A 26,403-nucleotide genomic window follows, 5' to 3' on the forward strand; every position below is an offset into this window, starting at 1 on the left:
ACACATCTATTTAACTAGGGGGAAAATAGAACAAAGATTGATATGAAATATCTTTAATAACAGTTTTACTGCTTCAACACGGAAAGCAATTACCCGACATTATAAACCTTAGCGAAAACATAAAACAACAAAAAAAATACAGTGAAATGGATATATACATTTGTCTTGTCTGTGAAAGTTAAATCTATAAGATAGATTTCATAATAAGTTGTTTGTGATGGAAAAAATCAACACCAAAGATAGTCCAACATCAGTAATGGATCCCTTTCATTTGTCGCCAGGGCAGGCAACTTAGATCTGTATAGAATTAACCCCCCCCCCTCATTTACGTCAGTTCCAGTAAGGGAAGTAACTCTTCTTCGACGACGTTAATCGCGATTCATTTTTCACTCTCTACTGTCCAATGCAATGCAATTACTGCTAAATAAATATTTAATGCAAATAACATTTTAACAGACAAAATGTCATGTTTATTTACGTAAATTTAATTAAATTAAAAAATGAATTTTAATACAGATTTCTATCACAGTCATCATAAACTACAAAAGTCACAGACAGATCACATTTAAATGAACGCGTGTAACATAAATTATGAAAATATCACATTTACACAATTTTATCACAGTCAATATAAATTAACAAGTATCACAGGGATTTATCATCAGTTCATGAACTATCTTGAATAACAAGTAGCATAGGAATTCGTCATCAGCTCATTTATTATATTTTATTACAAGTATAACAGAAATTCATCATCACTTCATGAACTATCTTGAATGATAAGCATAACAGCTAATGAACTACCTTAAATTACAAGTATCACAGTATTTCATCATCATTTATGAACTACCTTAAGTTACAAGTATCACAGGAGTTTATCATCAGTTCATGAACTATCTTGAATAACAAGTATCACAGTAATTTATCATAAGTTCATGAACTATATTAGATAACAAGTATCTCAGGAAATTATCATCAGTTCATGAACTATATGAAATAACAAGTATCACATTAATGTATCATCAGTTCATAAACTATCTTGATCTTTGCGTGGTTTGTGACTTTGAAATATTTTCTGTTGAAGACTTTGATGGAGATGGTGTGGCTGATGCTCTGCTCCATGAGTCGCTCAGTCTATTCTGTAATAATGTTGAAAACCATTTTATATCAAGAAAGATGAAATACGTGTATATATTTAACACACAGACAATGTATACGTGAATATGGAACGCCGTGACTGTCTTATGTAATCAATGTTTTTGTTATCTTGTGAAAGGATGATATTATTTTGTCGTTTGAGCATGTTAACATGTGCAATTTACATCATGTTTTGTTAAAGGAGCATGCTGACTTGTACAAACAGGATGTTTACTTGTCAAATTATTATGATGACATGTTGAGACAACATGCTAACTTGTCAAAGTATCGTGATGACTTGTGCAAACTACATGTTAACATGTCAAAGTATAATAATGACTTGTGCAAATGACATGGTAACTTGTCAAAGTGTCATGATGACTTGTGCAAACGCCATGTTAACTTGTCGAACTATTGTGATGACATGTGCAAACAGCATGTTAACTTGTCAAAGTGTCATGATGACTTGTGCAAACGCCATGTTAACTTGTCAAAGTATAATGATGACTTGTGCAAACGACATGTTAACTTGTCGAATCATCGTGATGACATGTGCAAACAGCATATCAACTTGTCAAAGTATCATGATGACTTGTGCAAACAGCATGTTAACATGTCAAATTACCATGATGACTTGTGAAGACAACATGTGAACTTGTCAAAGAATCGTGATGACTTGTGCAAATGACATGTTATCTTGTATCATGCTGACATGTCAAAACGTACTGTTAACTTGTCAAAGAATTATGATAACTTGTGCAAATGCCATGCTAACATGTCAAAATTCCATGATGACATGTGTAAACAGCATGTTAACTTGTCGAATTATCGTTATGACATGTGCATACAGCATGTTAACTTGTCCAAGTATCATTATGACTTGTGCAAATGCCATGCTTACTTGTCAAAATTTCATGATTACATGTGCAAACAGTATGTTAACTTGTCAAATCATCGTGACAACATGTGCAAATAACATGCCAACTTGTCCAAGTATCATGGTGACTTGTGAAAGCGGTATGTTAACTTCTCAAAATTTCATGATGACATGTGCAAACAGCATGTTAACTTGTCAAGGTATCGTGATGACTTGTGCAAACTCCATTCTAACTTGTCAATGTATCATGATGACTTGTGCAAATGCCATGCTAACTTGTCAAGTTATCATGATGACTTGTGCAGACAACATGTTAACTTGTCAAAAAATCGTGATGACTTGTGCAAAAGACATGTTAACTTGTTAAGGTATTATGAGCATGTCATCACGATAATTCGACAAGTTAACATGCTGTTTGTACATGTCATCATGAAATTTTGACAAGTTAACATGTTCATTGCACAAGTCATCGTGATATTTTGACAAGTTAACATGTCGTTTGCACAAGTCATCATGATACTTTGACAAGTTAACATTTTGTCTGCACATGTCATAATGATTATTTGACAAGTTAACATGCTGTTTGTACAAGTCAGCATTGTCTTTAGACAAGATATGAGGTAAATTGCACATGTTAATATGCTAAAGTGACAAAATAATATCATCATTTCACAAGATATCAAAAACATTGATAGCATAAGACAGTCACGGCGTTCCATATTAATATATTTATTATTTAACACACAGAAAATGTATTGACTTCCTCACTTAAAATGACATTATGCCAATCCAAGGATATACATTGAGTGAACATTTCATTCCAATTTTATAATTTACTTCACATGAACGATAAATAACTTACGTTACCCAAGTTCTGTAAATATTTATCAGAATTTACCTGTAACGTTCCATTATTAAAAAGAGTGGGGTAGTCTTTTATATTAAAGACAGAACTTAAGTTAACATTTTCCAATTTATCACTTGTTGATCAGTCACCATAATAACAGTGACTCTTTTGAATATATATTATTAATTCAGCTCAATTTAACAATAAAAATGAACATAATGTCATTTTAATAATATAATCTTAAGTAGAGTGATTGTAAGGATATTGTTGCGTATTCAAATGAGATATTATTTCTTGGGCATTTAAATAAAACCGCCAATCAAAAGTTCTAATCTAACAATTGAAAATTAAAAATGTGAAAATTTAAAAAAAAAGCACAGATAAGATGTCAAACATACAACACAGCTCTTGAAAAGAGATGTATAAAAATAACTTATTTAAAACCCTATACAAACATGTTTCTGAGGAATATCTATGTCCAATTTATGTATGAATGAACAAAGAATTAATATAATGTTTGTTATTGCCAAAAGGAAATCAAACCGTTCAATGCTTACCTCGACAAGCTGTTTTCTTTCTGAAATCAGAAAAGAAAAATGATTAACTTATAACCCTTTTTATTAAAAAAGATATAAGTTTATAAATTTTTAATGTTTTTACTGCTTCTTGTGAATTTTAGATAAAATATCAATATTATTCATCAGGACAAAATTAGAGTACTTAAATTGATTGTTGATCGAATTCTAATGGCTATACATTGTATATGTTACAATAACATTCATAACAATTAAACACACAATCGAGGAGTTTGCCTTTTTAAGCCTGTGTTTGTGTTAATGTTCGATATTATATTAAAATCAACAAAGCATGCTACCTTAAATTTCACAGAATGATCACAAATAAAGATTACCAATAGATAAAAATACATACCGAGTGCTATTTTAAATGTAGCTGGCATTTTAGTGTCAATAGCAGCTGAAATAATGATAAATATACATATATGAAACAATATGTTATTTTCTTACAATAGAAAGCATATTTTAACTTGTAAATTTATAAAGCGAACTAACCTTTTTAAAGATGATTCTTTATGACAGTACTTATGAAAATATAAATGCCTTTTTAAACTACATGTACAAATGAACAAAATCTCTTCACCAAACTGAGCCTTATTTTATGAAACATCCAAGCTCAAAGTATGCCGCAAATAGTCTATAGATACGTATATGTTGAAATTGAATTAACCCCCCCCCCCCTTGTATTGTTAACCTTAACTTATGTCTCTGTCTCTAATAAAATAAAAAACATTGAAAAACTAGTTCTAAAGATAAAAAGTGATTTGTTGTGTTGGCCGGTGTTGGCCGAAAAGTCCTCAAATCATTAGCTCTGATGCCCTTTAAAGGAGGCCCAATATGCCACAGCAATGCTTTTTTTTGGTTCTTAAAGGTTTTTATTTTACCTGTATTTTTCCTGTTACTCATTTGCCAATTGCAATTGTACATTTTTTGCTTCTGTTGCATTTTGGCAATTACAAGTAGTACAGGTACAGTGATATCGTGTTTGATATTGAAGTTAAAATACTTTATATTTATATTTTGCGAATTTTATGACAAATCATTTTATATTCAGTCCTACTTTCTTCGAGTCATAAGCATCTAGCATGCTATAAAACTACTAATTTAACGTTACAAATATGTTTTCCTTTTCATAGAAGTAAAATTGATTCATTTCTGAAGCATAATGTGTCTTTAAAGAAAATTATAGTAAACTAAAACTTGCGCCACTAAAATGATGGAATTATTTTACTTTTTGACATACTTTAATCTTAAAATCTCTTGAATATATTGCAGTAGCAATACTACCTTTTAAAGACCCCAGATGACTCTGTACAAAATAACTCTGTATAAGATATTAGAAGTAAGTTTTGTAATACTTACGTTTAGCTATTCTAATCTTGTTGTCATGGTGCTTCATATGTCTGTATGTAATCATTTGGTTGATAAATTTCTTTGACTTAGGCTGCATTGCTGTTAAACAAAAGAAAAGATATATTGTACTGTAGCAGAGTTCAGCGGTTCTGTACAAAGAATAATCGTAACTTTTCGTTCACCTCCGTCTATTTTCGTTTTCAATAATAGCTAAGAAATACAGATTGATTGTTGCACATATTCAAACAAATGTTATATCAAACATGATTGAAAATGATATAGGCTTAAAAGCCTGATTTACTTAAATGAATAATAAAAAACAAACATGAATGAATAAATGAATGAATGAGTACGTGCGTGATTGCGTGCGTGCATGCGTACATGAATTCATACATGAATGAGTGAGTGAATGAATGAGTGATTTAGTGAGTGAAAAAAGTGAGTAAATGAATGAATGAATGAATAATTGAATGAATAAATGAATGAATCAATCAATTAACCAACCAACCAATCAATTAATTTAGTAATTATTATATTAAACTAAGTAATTAAAATATTAAACTTACGTGTACTTCGGATACCACCTTGCTGCATAGACATCACCTTTTTATCACCTTGATAACGTCGAGGACCTTTGAAAAAATGTTAATGAATTACAATAATCATTACAATATATAACAATGTGTCGTTCGCCTCATTTCTTGTTGAATATTCATAAGTGCAATGCACCTATTTCACTTATGTGATTTACATTAAATTACATGATAATTATACTGTATATTTGAACATTTTATAGGGTATATTTTAGAGAAAATACGAAGTAAGACTAATTTTTCCACAATATTTTACTAATAAAGAACTTAAATTAGGTATGATGATCACCTATAGATTACCTCGTAAAGATTCCTTTTGAAGTCTTTCGACGTTTTTATTAAAAAAAAAACATAACAAAAATGCAATAACCAGAACCAACAACACAATTTTGATTATGCCTTAAAAATCTACTATCATCGTTATATAAAGCCAAACTGTATCGGTATAAATTGTTAAAATCACAAATTGCCAAAATGAATCAGCACAAAATGCTAAAATAGATCGGCACTAATTGCCTTTTAATGTTCCGGTAATAAAATTCAGTATCTATTGCCAAATATATCTGTATATTTTTGCTTTAGTTACATGTTTCGGCTACTGCTGAAGAGTATGACAAAAATTATACCAAAAGATAACAACGTAATTTAACCTTTTTCTAAAATTCCGGAAGCCCACTTACTCATCATAAGCTCGTATTCATCCATCTTTATCTATCACTTATTCCGTTATATAATCATACATCAACAATAAAAGCAACAGCAACACAATGTTGTATATAATCACAAATCATGCATTCTCTAAACCCGTATTAACAAAAGAGTGAATGTAACATTAAGGTACACGTTCATGAATGCAGTCATTACCCTCGCGTTTTAAATGATCGCCCGTGTCAAAAAAATTATAAGCGGAAAGATTTTGGCACAACTTTTCGCGTTCAAACAACACCCGATAAGGTTCTTTCAGTTTTTAATACATGATAAATAATTAATCGAGTAGTTGCCAGCATACGCTAGATTGGTGTTAAGACATAAATTCATTCAAAATAATAGCGACTAAATGCTGTCGTTTTAAAGTTAGTAAACAAAAATGTTGACATTATTTAAAATTGATAGATTAGTATGTTTGATGAATAAAGACAATATATTGATTTGACGTAATCAAATGCGGCGTTTCTATAGAGGTTGACTTTTGCCACTGTTAGTCGTTTTAAATTAAACAATAGACGCGCCTATAATAATCAATTGACGGCCTAACATTTATTTTATATCGATAAGAATGTGAAAATACGTGAGTATTGTGAACTTTTGTTATTTATAGCAAAACCGCCAGAGCGCCCTCTACAATGTACCTTGCACCCCAGAGCGCCCCCTAGAATGCAAGAAATAGGCTCAGATGATATTATCACGAAGATGCAAGAGGTTCCTGCTGAAATATTTTACTATAATTGACACCAAACCGCCGATATTGTTGAAAATGACATCGTCCAATTTGTCCGTCCTACTTATTTATTATTGCTCCTTTTTAATATTCAAATTTGAAATAACAGAAAATAGCAACTGAAAGTTGAGAATCTTGAATGCATGTACAGGTATGAAAAGCTCTCTTGAGCATGAATATTTCCTTTACATATTGCTTAATGGCCACTCAAAACGTGTAGATACGAACGTCGAAAAAGCAAATGACTTTCAGTTTGCTGTACAGCTTTTTTGTATAATAAATTGCTAGATGTAAATATAAATATGTTCTATTAGTCATAATTCGATAACAGAATAAATAATTATAAAACTTACTTTCATTTTCTTTTAGCGTTGGTGAAAATCCTCGAGCGATTCTAAATGTGTTTGACACTGGTTTGTTACCTCCCTTTGAAGACACTGGACGGTTATGTTGGCTTGCCTGCGATCTATTAGAATGAACATTTTTATGCGTTTGGTTATACTCGTAATTCGCCTTTAGTTCATTTGTTTTTGGTTCTAACCGTTCTTTTGTCTCTTTTGAACCAGTATCTTCACCATCACTGTCGTCTGCGTTGGTATCAAGATACATAAAAGAAGGCGATTCGGTAAATGTTTCGGCATCTCTGTCAATTTTATTTCGTTCTTTTTCCTCAAATGGTGGGATAATATCTACTGAGGACACATCTAAGTTGATATCTAAATTAATCATCCAATCAGGAATCTGCGGGGGAGGGGCTGACCTAGGTTTCGCGGTGGCATTCATACTCGCGCGGATATCTTCAATTGTTGAAACTTCACGGTAAGATGACGTAACCCTTTCATGTTCCTCATGGCGCGTCTGTCTGTTCCCTCTGTTATGGGAAAATTCAGATATTGCCGAATTCATTGAATATGATGATTTTGGTTTTAGGTTGGATTGAGGTATGGTAGTTTGGGGTCTATTTGATTGTGAAATATCCGAATCTTGCGCATGTCTTTGACGCTGTGCAGAATGTCTTTCTCGTGCACCCGGATGTCGCTCTCTCCGGCCCACGTGCCGGGGTTGAAGTTGGGTAAAAACATCTGACGACGAGTACAACATCCTGAAATTAGTATGATGAAACAGAAAAAAATGATATAAGTTAATTATTTGTTGGACTTGCATAAATATTTGTGGTGCACAAGATTAGGTCTAGGCGAATAATTTTACATTTTTAATTCAAACCGCATATGTGTTGCATTGTAGGTTCAGTGTACAAATGTTTTACATATCTGTCTTTTGTTAATTAAGCCCCGTGTATTTGTTACTTATCAAATATGCTAATAGGCGACAACCATTATTGATAAGGTTATAAAGACAACGAAGGTATATTCTGTTAGGAAATACTATTTTGCAGAATACCAGTACATTTGTGTTTCCTGTTAAACCTAGTTGAAGAAGAAACTTCTTATGATGAATGTAGCTCAATGAAATCCTCCAGAGTGGCGGCGTGGCCGATTGGTAAACGCGTCGGACTGTCTTGGTAACTGTCCGCATGTGTTCAAATCCCGTCAGGTGTAAGCCGTTGGTTCCTTCAGCAAATATTATACATACACTGCTTAGTGCTAGTTGGTTCCAGGTACAGATTCTATACGTTTTAAGCTTCCTACACGATGGAATTAAAGTTAATTCTGCATACACTAATGCACGAATTTCTTTTATACATCTATACTTCTATATATCTTTTTTATCAGAGATTCATGTACATCACATTATTACATGATAACGAATGACTTTGGAGTGGTTCAAAGATATAATACAAATCGAGAATCATTTCTCTTTGAACGACTTTAGAGAGGTTAAAAGATATAATACCAATCGAAAATTATTTTTTGAAGAAGTTTAAAGATATCATACATCTAATAAATCATTCATCTTTGATATACAGCAGAAAAATGAATAAACAAAAGTGCATGTATGTTTTATACACAGGACATGTATATACAAGAGGTATGTTTATAACGTGTCTCTATAGTTGTCTAACAGCTTTAAATTTGCAGGATATACATATAGGAGTTTATCATTTCTATTTGATATACAATATAAAAAAACAACAAACAAAACATGCATGTATGTTTTATACACAGGCCATGTATATACAAGAGGTACGTTTCAAACGAATCTTTATAGCTGGCGAACAGCTTTAAATTTGCAGCATGTATATACAGAAGTTTATAAAAAAATATCTACAAACACAATATACTTACTTAAAGTTTTCGTATTATTTCCTTTAAAATGAATATAAACTAATTCACACAAACAAGAAATTGTTTGATCTTCACACATGCAATAATTATATATTCAGCATATTGGGCATATACATTTTGTATATCCAATATGTAGTTAAAGCATTATTTATTTAAAGTTCTATTTTTAACTCGTTATCAATGGATAAATTATTAAACCATTTGTATAGTTAAGGCTGAGGTATAGAAACTTTAAAATCAATAAGTTTACTTTGATCGTCAAATGTCGATGGTTTAAATATAATTTCCCGCGGGGATCGATATTTATTAAAGATAGGGCTGAATTATTAAAAAACAATGGTTTATAACAGTTGTATCCTACATTCTACGAAAGACATATTTGAATCGCTCATTTATTTTTCAAACATCAGTTAAAAACACGTTATTGTACATAAATTTTATTATATTTGATACGCATATGCAAGGCTTAAATCATACGTTCTTAAATAATTTATTTTTATGGACTGGTGTCATAATTATGTTGACACAATAAGTTCTACAATATTTTACTTCGCTACTATCGTAGATCAACACAGCTCTTGTAAAACACGGTGTGACATTTTCTATTATTTAGAATTAATCGGAAATGGTAACCATGATCAGTTACCCAGCCATGATCCAGTATTGAAACATAACGTTAAACTTATTACGGTACATGAAAACGTTTTAATTCATTTGTCCATCCTTTTATTAAAATTTAATACATTATTTATTAATACAATTTTTTGGCAATTTTTAAAAGCGCGCCTTGCAATTCCTTTTATAAATGTACCGTATAAAAGTCGAATCAGCAATGTCTGTCGTCAATGACGTCATTAAAGGGCGACAACTTAAATCCAAACTGAAAAGATCTATAACATCTAGCAAAGTTATAGGTCAGCAACCAGTCGACTTCGATCTGCGTGCTGACTGATCGGTCACTATAAAGCTCTGACGTCCGAAGTACTATGTGCTATTTCTTACTAGTATGATTATTATACCACACTTTATTAGATCATAATGGAAAAAGTTCAACGATGAAAGAAATCACCAGTGGAAATTGTATTGTTTATTGAACAAAAATTCTAGTAAATGTACTGAAAATGCACTAGGCAGAGCGCGTTTCATAAAATCTGCCTCGCGGATTTTCGTAAACTAATTTAAATGGTCGGACCGGTGACGTCATCGTGAATAGTATATTTATTTAATTTAAATGCCTTATGGCACTAACGTAGAAACGATAATCGTTTGTGCTGATTGGATTTGTTTAAACATACATGTATTTATTTCAATATTTCACATATATTACATTTTATATGTGTATTAATTACTATTACATCAAATTGAAAGGGATTGGAACGAAAGAAAACTTATATAGTCCCTCACCCTCGTGATTGGATTGAATGTACCAGCAATGTAATATTCAAAAGAAGAAGAAAACAAAATAGTCTTTATATTGCACAAATGACTTTTATATGATTGAGAATTTAACAGAATGTAATGAAAAATGTTAACCCGTGCCGCAAGGCGGGGGTTATATTGCAAATTACCCCTTTAAATTGGTCATTCAACATATCAGGAATATTTATAACAAATTCATTATACTGCAAACTTCCTCTTTTTTAAAGAAAAATGTGAATTCTTTCATAAATTGACGGCAGCCTTGATTATTTTTAGTTACAAAGATTTTGACAGGTTATATGGCTCTATATAAACGGTTGTTTAGCCTCCAGGCAAATTCCTTTTTAGAAAAAAAAGTGAGATTCCTCTTTAAAATTACAGCAGCCGTGTATATTTAACCATATAAACGTCACGATTATCCAATGAAAAGCGACGTTACAAACGTGCAATATTATTAAAAACTTTACAATGAAAAGCGACGTAACAAACGTGCAGTATTATATGAGAGGTGATAAACAAACCTTTCAGTTCCTAGCTAGCCCGCATAGCACAATCGTTTAGAATGCGAGACTTGTAATCTCGAAATTGTAGGTTCGATTCCCGGGCTGACCAACTGAAATTACTAATCAGTCTTTCGGATGAGACTTTAAATAGATGTCCAGTGCATGAGTGCATAAACACTTGGCACGTTAAAGAACCAGGGGAAGCTTCTGGAACTGGGGCATCTTTCTGTATCTGTATTTTGCACAATCCTCCAAAATATAAAATGACTAATACTCTTCTGGAGGACCCACTCATATGGGCAACCGGCAACTTAAGTATACACACCTTTCAGTTCCATTGTCTTGTACGCCCTGTAAAAAGATATCATGCATAGACAATTTATTTAGTTTCGCTTATCACGCGCGGTCAGAAACAAAAAGTAGTATACATGTATATCTACCATAAAAACACAAGAAATTGTGTTGATCTGTCTAAAACTATTCAAACTGTCTGGTTCCTTAACAACGGCAGCTGTGCATTATTTCATACAGAATACCTGTAATCTCATTTAATTTGATCCTTTAGCATGGCAATTTTCAGGAGAGGTTACTCTATCTGGATTAATAATGAAAGGTAAGAGTGATTTCCCTTTGTTTTCTTCAGAGGAGGTTACTCTATCTGGATTAATTATTTAAGGTTAGAGTGATTTCCCTTTGTTACATCGATATCAGGGGAGGTGACTCTATCTAGATTTAATAATGAAAGGTAAGAGTGATTTCCCTTTGTTTTCTTCAGGGGAGGTTACTCTATCTGACTTATTTATGAAAGGTTAGAGTGATTTCCCTTTGTTTACATCAGGGGAGGTTACCCTATCTGGATTTATTATTTAAGGTAAGAGTGGTTTCCCTTTGTTTTCTTCAGGGGAGGTAACTCTATCTGACTTAATAATGAAAGGTTAGAGTTATTTCCCTTTGTTTCCTCCAGGGGAGGTTACTCTATCTGGCTTTCAATTTTAGGTTAGAGTGATTTCCCTTTGTTGTCTTCAAGGGAAGTAACTATATGGATTAATAATTTAAGGTTAGAGTGATTTCCCTTCGTTTCCTTCAGGGGAAGTTACTCTATCTGGATTAATAAAGAAAGGTTAGAGTGATTTCCCTTTGTTTTCTTCAGGGGACGTTACTCTGACTTAATGAAATGTTAGAGTGATTTCCCTTTGTTTTCCACAGGGGACGTTACTCTATCTGCTTAATAAAGAAAGATTAGAGTGATTTCCCTTTGTTTTCTTCAGGGGACGTTACTCTATCTGGCTTAATAAAGAAAGATTAGAGTGATTTCCCTTTGTTTTCTTCAGGGGACGTTACTCTATCTGGCTTAAATATTTAAGGTTAGAGTGATTTCCCTTTGTTTTCTTCAGGGGACGTTACTCTATCTGGCTTAATAAAGAAAGGTTAGAGTGATTTCCCTTTGTTTCCTCAGGGGAGGTTACTCTATTTGACTTAATAATGAAAGGTTAGAGTGATTTCCCTTTGTTTCCTCAGGGGAGGTTACTCTATTTGACTTAATAATGAAAGGTTAGTGATTTCCCTTTGTTTTCCTCAGGGGAGGTTACTCTATTTGACTTAATAATGAAAGGTTAGAGTGATTTCCCTTTGTTTTCCACAGGGGAGGTTACTCTATCTGACTTAATAATGAAAGGTTAGAGTGATTTCCCTTTGTTTCCTTCAGGGGAGGTTACTCTATCTGATTTAATAATGAAAGGTAAGAGTGATTTCCCTTTGTTTTCCACAGGGGAGGTTACTCTATCTGACTTTATAATGAAAGGTAAGAGTGATTTCCCTTTTTTTCAAGGGAGGTTACTCTATCTGGCTTAATTTTTTAAGGTTAGAGTGATTTCCCTTTGTTTTCTTCAGGGGACGTTACTCTATCTGGATAAACAATTTAATTTAAGAGTGATTTCCCTTTGTTTTCTTCAGGGGAGGTTACTCTATCTGGCTTCATAATGAAAGGTTAGAGTGATTTCCCTTTGTTTTCTTCAAGGGAAGTAACTCTATCTGGATTAATAATGAAAGGTTAGAGTGATTTCCCTTTGTTTTCTTCAGGGGAGGTTACTCTATCTGACTTAATAATGAAAGGTAAGAGCGATTTCCCTTTGTTTGCTACAGGGGAGGTTACTCTGACTTAATAATAAAAGGTTAGAGTGATTTCCCTTTGTTTTCTTCAGGGGACGTTACTCTATATGGCTTCATAATTTAAGGTTAGAGTGATTTCCCTTTGCTTTCTCACCCCATTTGCAATTTTCAGTGGACGTTACACTATCAGATAGACTTAATAATGAAGGATGAGTGTGTTTATCGGCCCCTAACACAATTTATATTTTTCGGGGGAGGTTACTCTATCTGACAAATATAAGATAAGTATCTTATTAATAAATATTAGGGAAAGATAACTTAACACGTTCAGAAAAATGCTTTTTAATTCCAGTACTATTTCATCGTTTTTCAAAATAATTTGAATACAAAAGTACTTGTATTTGTTTTTGTTTACAAAATCAATGATATCAATCAATGAAACCAAAATATGTAAAAAATATTTGTTTTCGGCCAATGCTTTGATATCTAATATATAGCTCAATATAATTCAAATTAGACTGTTAACAAAAATATTTATAACTAAACTTTCCAATAGTATAAATAAGGAAATTTCCACACACAAACTAAGTTATTTAAATTATTGTTCCAAAATCAAACTAAGTAAAGTTATGATATTTCAAGTATTCTTCAAGACTCAAACTAAGTAAAGATATTTAAAGTATTGTTCCAGACTCAAACTAGGTTATGATATTTCAATTATTGTTCCAGACTCAAACTAAGTTAAGATATTTCAAATATTGTTCCAGACTCAAACTAAGATATATAATCTTAATATCAAAAATCAAACTAAGTAAAAATATGATATTTCAAGTTTTCTCTGAGACTCAAACTAAGTTAAGATGTTTCAAGTATTCTTCAAGACTCAAACCAAGTTAAGATAATTCAAGTGTGGTTCCAGACTCAATCTACGGTAAGATATTTCAAGTATTATTCCAGACGCAAACTAAGTTAAGCTGTTTCAAGTATTGTCCCAGACTTAAACTAAGATATTTGAATTATTGTTTCAGACTCAAACTAAGTTAAGAAATTTCAACTATTCTTCTAGACTGAAACTATGTTAAGCTGTTTCAAGTATTCTTCAAGACCCAAATAAAGGTAAGATGTTTCAAGTATAGATCCAGACTCAAACTAAGATATTTAAATTATTGTTCCAAACTCAAACTTAGTAAAGTTGTGATATTTCAAGTATTCTTCAAGACTCAGACTTATTTAAGATATTTCTTGTGTGGTTCCAGACTCAAAATTAGTTTAGATATTTCAATTATTATTCCAGACTCAAACTAAGTTAAACTAAGTTACTCAAATCAAGTAAAAATAGTTCAAGTGTTGTTCCAGACACAAGCTAAGTTAAGAAATTTCAAGTGTTGTTCCAGACTCGAACTCAGTTAAAATATTTCAAGTATTGTTCCAGACTCAAGCTAAGTTAAGATGCTTCAAGTGTTCTTCAAGACTCATACTTAGTTAAGATATTTCAAGTCTTGTTCCATTCTCAAACTTAGTTAAGTTGTTTCAATTATTATTCCAGACTGAAACAAAGTTAGGACTCAAATTAAATAAAGATATTTCAAGTCTTGTTCCAGATACAAGTTAAGTTAAGAAATTTCAAATGTTGTTCAACACTCAAACCCAGTTAGAATATTTCAAGTATTGTTCCAGACACAAGCTAAGTTAAAATTAAGTGGTGTCCAAGACTCAAACTCAGTTAAGATGTTTCAAGTATTCTTCAAGACTCAAACTTAGTTAAGATATTCTAAGTATTGTTCAAGACTCAAACTAAGTTAAGATATTTCATGTATTGTTCCAGACTCAAATTAAATAAAGATATTTCAAGTATTGTTCAAGACTAAAACTAAGTTAAGATATTTTAAGTGTTGTTCCAGACTCAAACTAAGTTAAGATATTTCAAATATTGTTCAAGACTCAAGCTTAGATAAGATATTTCAAGTATTTTTCCAGACTTAAGCTTATTTTAGATATTTTAATTATTGTTCCAGACTTAAACTAAGTTAAGACTCATATTAAGTAAAGATATTTCAAGTGTTGTTCCAGACACAAGGTAAGTGAAGAAATTTCAAGTGTTGTTCCAGACTCAAAGTCAGTTAAAATATTTCAAGTATTGTTCCACACTCGAGCTTATTTAAGATATTTCAAGTGTTGTCCCATACTTAAACTCAGCTAAGATGTTTCAAGTGTTGTTCCACACTCAAACTTGGTTTTAATATTTCAATTATTATTCCAGACTCAAACTAAGTTAAGACTCAAATTACGTAAAGATATTTCAAGTGTTGTTCCAGACACAAGCTAAGTTAAGAAATTATAAATGTTGTTCCAGACTCAAACTCAGTTAAAATATTTCAAGTATTGTTCCAGACTCAAACTTAGTTAAGATATTTCAAGTTTGTCCCAGACTCAAACTAAGTTAAGATATTTCAACTATTGTTCCAAACTCAAAGTCAGTTAAGATCTTTCAAGTATTGTTCTGTACACAAGCTAAGTTAAGAAATTTTAAGTGGTGTCCAAGACTCAAACTCAGTTAAGATATTTCAAGTATTCTTTAAGACTCAAACTTAGTTAAGATATTTCAAGTATTGTTCAGACTCAAATTAGGTTAAGATATTTCATGTATTGTTCCAGACTCAAACAAAGTAAAGATGTTTTAAGTATTGTTCAAGACTCAAACTAAGTAAAGATAGTTCAAGTGTTGTTCCAGACTCAAACTAAGTTAAGTTATGATATTTCATGTATTCTTTAAGACTCAAACTAAGTTAAGATAGTTAAGAATAGTTCAAGTGTTGTTCAAGACACAAGCTAAGTTAAATATTTCAAATACTGATTCAGACTCAAACTTAGTCAAGATAGTTCAAGTATTGTTTGAGACTCAAACTAAGTTAAGATATTTCAAGTATTGTTCCAGACTCAAACTAAGTTAAGATATTTAAAGTATTATTCAAGAGAAGATTATAATCATTGAAGCATTAATCATAAAATCTTCCCTAAAATTGGTTGAAATATTTCAAGCTCTGTATACTTGTAAAAAGGAAGTATCTAATTTTGACTTGACTATAGTGTGTTCCTTTAAATTGTTTTTGATGGTAAATAAAATATTGCAGAATAATTTGTAAAAGCAAGTTTGACCAAAGGCAGACCACTCTTGCCTTTGATAATTAAGTAACGGTGTAACCTCCCCTGAAAATTGAAATGACGTCTGAGACCAAAGGGCGGCTACTCTCCCTATTGATAATTAAACATACTTTTTACAGCTACATTTTTACAACCAAATGTTATTACTTTTGATTGATATTTGTTGGAAGTTTTACAGTAGCATTATTAAAGTCATTTTCCCCAAAAGTTAATGTTAGTGCCGAAGATGTGTGAGAGTTATCAGTTAGAAAAAAATAACAAGTGGTAATGGAGTGTAAACTGACGGGAAAATGACTTTTTTTATCATTTTATACTAAATAAAGTCTTGTTTTACTGAAAATAAGTCTGCTTTGGTCCGTTCTTATCATTTGAATTTTCAGGGGAGATCAGTCTGTATTTTAAAACAAGTAACCTCCCTTTTCGCTTGATGTAATTTGCAAAACAATAAATAAAAATATAAATAAATACATTAATATTATAAATAAATTTAAAAAAAAACAACTTTAATTTAAAACAGGCAAGTTAAGTTAAAAAATGATAGAATAACGTATCAAAAGCGAACAAACAAAAGCTAAATGATAATAGCCCCATCCCCTTTTTTTAACTTTTTGTCAGATCATATAAAAATTGAAAACAACAATAACAATTAAAAAATCAATAAAAAAAACAAGCATAAACGCATGCATCGTCGGATACCCACGGTTGATCAATATGTAATCAAGATAAATGTTAATGGTTAGGCAGTGGGTATCAATGGAAAGGCAGGAGGATATGCTTGGAAATGAAAATGATAAAGTAGCCCTTTGTGACTCCTTATTTAAAGCATTAAAAAAAATAAACAAATGATACTTCAAAATATAAAGGAACACATTATATTATCATGTATATGGTTGATAATATTATCGGAAACGGACTTGTCCAGCTTCCGTTTCTGAATACGTTCATTCTCAATTTAGGGAATATAACTTGAATAAAATCAAATTTGAAATTGGTCAGCCAACGGTTTAGAGCCTGGTCAATCTGAACGGACGTGCAGGTTGGCCTGGCTGCATACTGGTGGCAAAGGCTGGTCACTTTAAGGTCAAGCATGTTATAGGTAAACAACTAAATGGTCACTTGTGACAATATTATTCTTCCATTCCATTTCTTGTTACCTTATTTCAATTTGTTTTTATTTTCGTTTTTTGTGTGTGTTTTTATTTATTCTATGTTATTGTTTTTATTTTATCTTATTTCATTATTTTTGTTTTCATTTTATTTCATAATTGTTTATTTTATTTCATTTTATTGTTTTAATTTTATTTCATTCATATTGTTATTTCATTCTTTTATTTCATTATTGTTTTTCTGGTCGTTATTACAATTATTTTAATATTTTATTTCATTTTTTTCATCATTGTATGTTTTTGAATGATGAAATATTTCATCGTTGGAGCTTTAATTATCTTTCATTAATGTTGTTTTTGGTGGTAGTGGTGATATTCTTGGTGGTGTTATTATTTTCTAAATCTTAAGAAATTTCAAATGGATGTTTCTATCATGACGTTGTTAAATTATCATTATTTCTCATTGTACGGCCTAGTATGTCTTTATTAACTATTAAATGTTACTTATTACACTTCTTGAAATATACATTGTAACAAATGCGCATCATTCATTTCTGCAATTTCACTTATGCCATTATGTTAACGGTACAGTATGTTTGCATATATATTAAGTCTTAATAAAAGTACATTCCTGATCAAATATTTACTTATTACACCACTTGAAATATACATTGCAAAAAAGTGCATTATTCATTATTGCAATTATACTCATTATTGCCATTACAATACATTGACGGTACTGTGTGTTGGTAAATAGAAGATGTAAAATGTAAAAAGCAAATAAAATATCCCTTCTATTCTGTTCACATCACGGCATTTATGAAGGTGTTATTTTTTCAAGCTCATGTAGAAAATCCTTTCGAGCTAACACCTTTTATGGTTTTGATTACTACGCCAAAAACTCATTACTTCATAATTGCCATAAATATTAGACAGTTACATGGTAATATATTTCTTAAACTTGGCAGAAAAAAACACCATTCAGAAGTTGAACATGACATTTATAGAAAGATACCAAATCGTATCAGGTGGATTAAAATCTCTTTGTCACATATGTTGTAACGGCATGCAGTAGTTCCAAACCGGAAGCATAGTTATTTTGCTGACTGTAAAGAGGGTGGTGTTTTATTCATTCCTTCACCTGCTCAATTTACCATGTTCCGTATTTCTGAAATGTAAAGATCACTGATACACATGCATTGTAAAAATTACATTCAACTTTGAATCAAATGTTTTTCGTTAAAGGCACATTATGCCTCAGAAATTAATATTTTTTTCCAACATTAAGCAGTGCAAACATGAGTATCATAACGTTCAAATAATGCTTTAAAGCATGTTTAAAGCTTATTAGCAAAATAAAGTATGGCTGAATGTGAAAATATTTGTTTTAAAGGTCGCAAACTTTAAACACAGTAGTATTTTATCTGCCACACAAAATACTAAATCACTAAAACTGTTTTCAAAAAGCAAAAGATTATTCAGATAAATGACCAATAAATATAAGTTTTGAAACTATAATAATGTCGCCAAATTTAATATGATGCTCCGTATGCTAGCATTTAGTTTTCTTTGACGAGGCGGAAGGGAACCAGGACAACTTTGATCGAATCATTAAATTACAAGTTACAAAGCCTAAACCACGCCCACTATCAGAGAGGCGGTTCTCCCTCAACCGTTAAGAAAGTACGCTCCGGTCCTACGGTCAGTAAGTGGAGATCACTTCAGAACTGTTCGTCCTCAAAATCATTCGAGCATTATGCAATTCTCACCAATATTTAAATAGACATATTCTCGGCACATATTGTCTTGAATTCATTTTAAGTATACCAATCATTTCAATTTTACTTGTTATCCAATTTATTTTGCTTTGACCAGACGTTTCAATCTTTGTTTCAATCTTTGTCGCAACAGACAAACATTTCAGAATTTCAGACATGGCATTACCTTGTGCATTAGGTTCTACTTTTACAAACATATGCATCTTAATTATTAAACAACGAGCACGTACCAAGAACACGGAGAACAAATTGATTTGTGCTTCGGATATTCAGCTGTAATAGAGAACGATTTTCAATGCTGATTGACTGTTCACATCATCTGGCGGCGTCTTTGATGTGCAGCATCAACATTTAACTTGTATAATGTATAAAATATTCACATCACTTGTAACGTTTTGCGTTTCACTTGCAATAGACAGCAGACGCACGGGTTGAACCACCAAATTTTTAAAAAAAAAATGTTATCATTACTCTTATTCAAAAGTGCACATAATAGAATTCAGGAATACACAAATAAATAATTACGTCTTACTCAGATAGTGGTCATAAAGCTTTTATTCACTTGATGTCATTAGACGATTCTCTTATTATTTCTAGTATATTATTAACTGCAATGGTTCAATTATTCTGGTTGGGTTTAACCCTTTACCAATAATGGTCCGTGCACTGCGTGCCCAGGCTATATTTATTATTGTCTGCTCAAATTTGTATTTTGTTATTGAAATTCCATAAACTTCAAATGGACTGTTCCAAATTCAATGCAGGGCAGATCCATTACACTAATTTAGTAGGTGAATGGATACTGTCTCGACGATACTTATAAAAAACAATAATAAATTTTTCCGCTTTACTGGCGGAAGAAGGTCCAAAATAGCCCTCTATAAATAATTTTAGACAGGGTGGGGCACTCGAGTAGAACCACCAATTTTCTCTGCCAATTTAGCTAGCTGTGGATCACCTCTGTGGATCATTTCTGCACATGAAACTATTCATGAATTCAAAGTCGCTGCCCATAATAGTGAAAGAAAAGGGGGAAATGATTTGAAGTCAATGAATTTATTCAAACACTCGGTAACGGACGCCCTTTATTATAACTAAAACTTTAAAAAGTTTTATCATATTTGAATAATGAATAAAAATGTTCGATACCAGTGTAGTTGTACGTGTATTTACTCGGCCAAAGCAATTCATGACTTAATAACAACAACAAAGGTAACTGCTTCTGTGTTAAGCAAAGAAAAAAAAATTATCAAACCCGATCAAGAAACAATTTTCACAATGCTGTACTGTTTCAGGACCAAATGAATACACGTCTCATTCAAGAGCTTTAAACAAGCCTTAAAGCTGCATGCCTCCAAATGAACCAAAAATATTTCAAGAAAAACAAAAAAAATATACTCAGATTTTAAGAGAAGTAAAAATATTTAAGATTCAAGTAATTATTTAAGTGCTAAATGTCTTTAACGACCGAAGTCGCAGTACTTATTACCATATTTCTACTGCGTGACTAACGCAGTAATGGCTATCATTGTATATTTTGGCCTTTTTGGTAATTTAAGTAGACTGTAAATGCTGTTTGTAATGTGTTAATTACTTTCCTTGTTCACTACACTATATTTTTCTTTTAGATACATTTTCAAAATTTACATTAAGACTGGAGGCATGCTGCTTTAACCTGCTGAAATTATTCAATGAACTTTTCCATATTTTATTTAAGGAACAGTCCATTATAAATTATTATAACTAATTATCACATGAAAATGAAAATTGGAAGTAAGCAAACAGTAAAGAGGCTGGTCAAACTGCACAAATGTGCAGGCTGGCCGGGCTCTATTCTGGAGGCAAAGACTAATGACTTTCGCTTTCAGCAGGCTTAGAAACAAATCTTTACATATATTCATAAAACCTACTATTACCTCATCTTAATCAGAAGGTTCCAGTTCTGTGATAAGGATGTAACATGCCAAGATCAGTTTGCCGGTGCTCATTTCATATCTTTCGTTCTTTCCTAATTTCAAATCCTGAAATTGAAATATAGGTTAAAAAAAATATCTATTTATAGATTGAAAATTAAGATGTTATCGGAGTGCCACAATCAAAGTCACCAGTTCATTACAAAACACACATTATGCATTAGAAATAATTATGATATTTTATAGTATAATTATAATAAGGGATATTTTTATCTCCCTTATTTGTAATACATTCATAATTATCTCCCCTCCTCCGACACAATCACTAATGTAGTGCCGATATTTTGACCTATTCGTGAATAAAGTTATTGAATGTGTATTTTTTTTGTATTTAGATTGTAATACTTTAAGGAAGCGAGCAATCTCGGAAAGACTAGTTCTTTATATTATGTTCAGTTCATTTTTTTCTAGAAAAGCAACAAAAATTACAAAAAGTCATGATCCATTTGAAATTAACATGCTTTCAAAATACAAACATTGTACCAAATTAAAAGTTGTCATTATTAATGAACTGTAATCAGTACTTTCTGATTACTAGTATTTTGTGTGGTACAATATGTTGATTAACTCTCAGCCTTCTAGTGCCAACATAATATACATGTACCTGAGCGACCAGTGCAAACCAAAATCACTTTGCATATCCTTGACATCTGTTCATGATCTGCACTATTCGATATTAAGTCAGTACATACATGTATTTTGAAATTTTCTCTTAAAATGAGTAATGGTTTAAATTTGTCCAGATTTGAAGATGGGCAAGTCCATTTAAAATATTTGCAGAGTTAAAGGTGTAATCAGCGACTCACAAAACCTTAGCTGTAAAATGTATTGTTCTATGTGTAGCTAAAATTTGTATTTCTTCAAAATATCTTACCTCGAACCTCATTTCATCTACTGAACGTCAGGGGAAGTAACTGAGATCACAACATCGAGTAGCAGACACACCGGAAGTCGCAAATTTCCACTCGTCTGCTACCTGTGGATACACAATTGGTAACATGGTCGAACAAATGTTACATTTTTTAGCATTTAAAAAATAATTTTCACTAAGGTTATAAGTTATTTGTTTAAATTACTGATATGTTCTTAATGACCCATAACACAGCAGTATTACAGTATGCTCATTTGATAAGAATATATTGTAAACTTATATATCATTATTTTAAACATGACTGCTTTAAATCAAGTGGCATACATGTAATTATATAAATCATAATTTAGTTTAAAGTTGAACGTGTTTAGATTATGTTCCCCGTTACACAATCATAATGAATTCTGAGGTAGAAAGTTACACATAAAACATATGCAAAACGAAGTGTTTTACAAGAACAGACGACCAAGTGACTGAAATAGCCCTTACTCGTTTTTCAAACAGTTGGGCTAAAAATGGTTCATTATGAAACATTAGACAATAATGATATGTCAACATAATTATTACTTTGACACGAAAGTTTATTTTTCAAAAAGTAAACAAGACATACATTACAAAGTAATGATTTCCTTTTTCAAAACCCTAACCTGCTGACAGCGAGTCCAGTATAGAGCTAGGCCAGCCTGTAATTTCGGGCAGTCTGATATGGTGCATGATTGCATCTGCGCGACAACTGTCGTCTGCTAGGATTCTTCCCACCATTTCTTCTCCCTTTCTTCGGCACAATCACTAATGTAGTGCCGATATTTTTTACCTATTCGTGAATTAAGTTATTGAATGTATATTTTTTTGTATTTAGATTGTAATACTTTAAGGAAGCGAGTGATCTCGGAAAGAATAGTTCTTTATATTATGTTCAGTTCATTTTTTTTTCTAGAAAAGCAACAATAATTACAAAAAGTCATGTTCCATCTGAAATTAACATGCTTTCAAAATACAAACATTGTACCAAATTAAAAGTTGTCATTATTAATGAACTGTAATCAGTACTTTCTGATTATTTTGTGTGGTACAATATGTTGATTAACTCTCAGCCTTCTAGTGCCAACATAATATACATGTACCCGTGCGACCAGTGCAGACCAAAATCAGTCGGCATATCCTTGACATCTGCTCATGATCTGCACTATTCGATATTAAGTCAGTACATATTTTGAAATTTTCCCTTAAAATGAGTAATGGTTTTGTCCAGATTTGAAGATGGGCAAGTCCATTTAAAATATTTTGCAGAGTTAAAGGTGTAATCAGCGACTCACAAACCCTTATCTGTAAAATGTATTGTTCTATGTTTAGCTAAAATTTGTATTTCTTCAAAATATCTTACCTCGACCCTCATTTCATATACTGAACGTCAGGGGAAGTAACTGAGATCACAACATCGAGTAGCAGACACACCGGAAGTCGCAAATTTCCACTTTAAAATTTATTGTCGTCTGCTACCTGTGGATACACTATTGGTAACATGGTCGAACAAATGTTACATTTTTTAGCATTTTAAAAATAATTGTAACTAAGATTATAAGTTATTTGTTTAAATTACTGAAATGTTCTTAATGACCCATAACTCAGCATTATTATGCTCATTTGATAAGAATATATTGTAAACTTAAATTATTATTTTAAACATGACTGCTTTAAATCAAGTTAACTAAGTGGCATACATGTAATTATATAAATCAAAATCTAGTTTAAAGTTAAAGGTGTTTAGATTATGTTCCCCGTTACACAATCATAATGAATTCTGAGGTAGGAAGTTACACACAAAACATATGCAAAACGAAGTGTTTTACAAGAACAGACGACCAAGTGACTAAAATAGCCCTTACTCGTTTTTCAAACAGTTGGGCTAAAAATGGTTCATTATGAAACATTAGACAATAATGATATGTCAACATAATTATTACATTGACACGAAAGTTTATTTTTCAAAAAGTAAACAAGACATACATTACAAAGTTATGATTTCCTTTTTCAAAACCCTAACCTGCTGAAAGCGAGTCCAGTATAGAGCTAGGCCAGCCTGTAATTTCGGGCAGTCTGATATGGTGCATGATTGCATCTGCGCGACAACTGTCGTCTGCTAGGATTCTTCCCGCCATTTCCTGCTTTACGTCTGCTCAATGATCAATAAACATTTTTTTACCATCAATCGAACAATAGTCTGAAATATATAGTGGTAATATTTAGAAATATACAATTTTATCTAGTTTTGTCTTTCAAAAGTAATCCAGTGATGTTTTCTTACGCCATCTGAAAACAAACGAAAAACCAAAGAACAATAATATTATACTAGTCTAAAATGTCGCATTCTGCATCTAAAATAATCAGTATATATAATTGTTAAAAATGTCGCATTCAACACCCAAAAATGTCACGTTCTAAATCGAAAAGAATCAATGTTATCTTTAATATATTTTTCGCATTCTCCACCTATATATTTATATAATTATCAAAAATATCACATTACTCATATTAAACATCAATATAATTATACAAAATTGGGTATTGTACATCTAAAAATTCAATATAACTATAAATGTGTCTCCCATTTCTAATGAAATTGATATAACTATTTGAAATGATGAATAATAATAATTCGACTAGTATAACAAAATCCAAAATTTTCAAATCGATCACAATGTATCAGCAAAGAATCAACTGTCTTATCGACCACCAATTCCCAAACTATTCAGAAATAAGGCCTGAATTTTCGACAAAGAAAAACTACCATAACACACAAATGACATTAACAACTCCAACAAAGACAAAGAAAAACTACCATAACACACATAAACAACTCCCACAAAGAGACAAACTAAAACACCGAACCCAAATCGAATAACCCCAATCACACACCAACTCCAAAAATTTGAGAAAGAAACCAAAACAACCAAAATCGATATAAACAATGCACACAAAATATCGTCAATATACATAAACATAAAACATAGTTTTCAATTTTGAAAAAAAAATCTTCATTTCTAAAATAAAATTTTGTAATTCTACGCAATTTCAGTTACTGACATAATACCATTTACATGTATATATGTATATCAAATTTCTTATAATGTCAAATTTTCCAAATGTAAATTGAATTAAATAAGTATGCTGTTTTTACGTTGCATAATGTGTGCTGTCCTTGTTCCACAAGCATGGCCCGATATAGTATGATTACTTGCAAGTTCATTGGTTCCTTTTGAAATTTCATCTTCTGAAACTGATAAAACTTACGCTGAAAAGTTAAAACTCATTTGTCTAAAAATAACTAGTTTCTAAAAAAGCTAGTTTCTATAAATAACTAGATTTACCTGATGATTGCTCACTACCTTGAACAACGTCATTTCATCATCATTGTTACACCCATGGACGTCCTCATCAACATTACCATAAACAACAACATTGTCATCAACATGGCCATCATTTTTACATATCACACGTCAATCATCCGTGTCAATACCTTGTTAGATCTCATATGCCAACTATCAATTATTCATATCTGTATTTTGTTTTATATCATAAGCCAATTATCTATGACAATGTTTTGTTAAAAAATCATATGTTAGCTATTGTATTATCTGGTTTTCAACATGAAACCAGTAATTTGCCCTTTGCTACCACTTTAATTTAGTATAGATGGCTACAATGGTAAGTAAATATGAATAATGATCATAATGGTAAAAATACCGTTAACTATAATAGAAACGTCACATGAAAAATTAAAAGTTTAACATGTATAATTCTTATGATTAATGCCAATTTATAATTAAAGTTCTTATTCATGGAAAATTTAACTTTAGGTCAAACAAATTGTACCTACGAAAAATATTTGATAATTTACAAATTTTATGTGGTACAATAACATTTGCCGGATTTTCTGTGAAATATTTACATTTTTTCCTTAAAAAAAACAGTAACGCTTTCCCGATTTTCATGTGTAATAATATTACGTTTCGGCTATATAGTTTTAATAAAATATAAAGCAACTTACAAATTTTATTGATACTTAGTTCTTCGACGTCCTAAAATAAAAAAAAACAATTCCAAACCTCCCATCACATGCCTCTCACAAACTTTACGCAAATGTAGCTAACAGTAAAGTGCATGGAAAATCACTCGACCTTGAATCTTAAGCGCTCCAGGACAATCTTGCATGTTTAACCACTGATTGATTCTCACCAAAAAAAATTTACTAAACTAATCCGTTAAAGACGCCAGCAAAACATGTTCTGATCTCTTTTCAGTCACACGATTCAATTTGTTATGTATTTATATAAAACTATTGTTCCCCGCCTGGATTATTCGGAAGGACCATAAAGTTAACGTGGTTGGCACACCATCACGTGACATGCGCGAAAC

The 26,403-nt window shown here is 31.5% G+C and overlaps 1 protein-coding gene and 1 long non-coding RNA gene across 5 annotated transcripts; both read right to left on the minus strand.

Moving 5' to 3' along the window:
* Positions 1–57: 57 nt before the first annotated feature.
* On the minus strand, positions 58–9,184 carry LOC132759663 (uncharacterized). Of its 2 annotated transcripts, XM_060751473.1 has the most exons (7): positions 9,067–9,184; positions 7,174–7,922; positions 5,356–5,421; positions 4,799–4,888; positions 3,792–3,836; positions 3,419–3,438; positions 58–1,139 (listed from the first exon to the last, which is right to left on the minus strand). In XM_060751473.1, the coding sequence occupies exons 2-7, from the start codon at positions 7,919–7,921 to the stop codon at positions 1,035–1,037; spliced, it is 1,074 nt and encodes a 357-aa protein (XP_060607456.1). In that variant the 5' UTR covers position 7,922; positions 9,067–9,184; the 3' UTR covers positions 58–1,034. The 2 variants fall into 2 exon arrangements, with proteins under 2 accessions (XP_060607456.1, XP_060607457.1); XM_060751474.1 differs by lacking the exons at positions 7,174–7,922; positions 9,067–9,184 and adding an exon at positions 6,063–6,676.
* Positions 9,185–18,024: 8,840 nt separating this feature from the next.
* LOC132759660 (uncharacterized) lies at positions 18,025–25,614 on the minus strand. Of its 3 annotated transcripts, XR_009629753.1 has the most exons (5): positions 25,356–25,614; positions 24,032–24,208; positions 23,372–23,487; positions 21,060–21,164; positions 18,028–18,533 (listed from the first exon to the last, which is right to left on the minus strand). It is a non-coding gene; the product is annotated as an uncharacterized LOC132759660 (long non-coding RNA). The 3 variants fall into 3 exon arrangements; XR_009629754.1 differs by lacking the exon at positions 25,356–25,614 and having other exon boundaries at positions 18,025–18,533; positions 23,995–25,159; XR_009629752.1 differs by lacking the exon at positions 25,356–25,614 and having other exon boundaries at positions 18,026–18,533; positions 24,032–25,159.
* Positions 25,615–26,403: the final 789 nt, after the last annotated feature.

Source organism: Ruditapes philippinarum, unplaced genomic scaffold (genome assembly GCF_026571515.1).
Source record: "Ruditapes philippinarum isolate M1 unplaced genomic scaffold, ASM2657151v2 ctg1151_1_1_1_1, whole genome shotgun sequence".
NCBI lineage: Eukaryota > Metazoa > Mollusca > Bivalvia > Venerida > Veneridae > Ruditapes > Ruditapes philippinarum.

Coding starts and splice junctions, on each gene's coding strand:
- LOC132759663 (XM_060751473.1), bottom strand. CDS start 7,921: ATGTTGTACTCGTCGTCAGATGTTTTTACCCAACTTCAACCCCGGCAC. Junction 3,439..3,791: donor TACATTTAAAATAGCACTCG/GTATGTATTTTT, acceptor TTCTGATTTCAG/AAAGAAAACAGCTTGTCGAG. Junction 1,140..3,418: donor AAAGAAAACAGCTTGTCGAG/GTAAGCATTGAA, acceptor ACATTATTACAG/AATAGACTGAGCGACTCATG.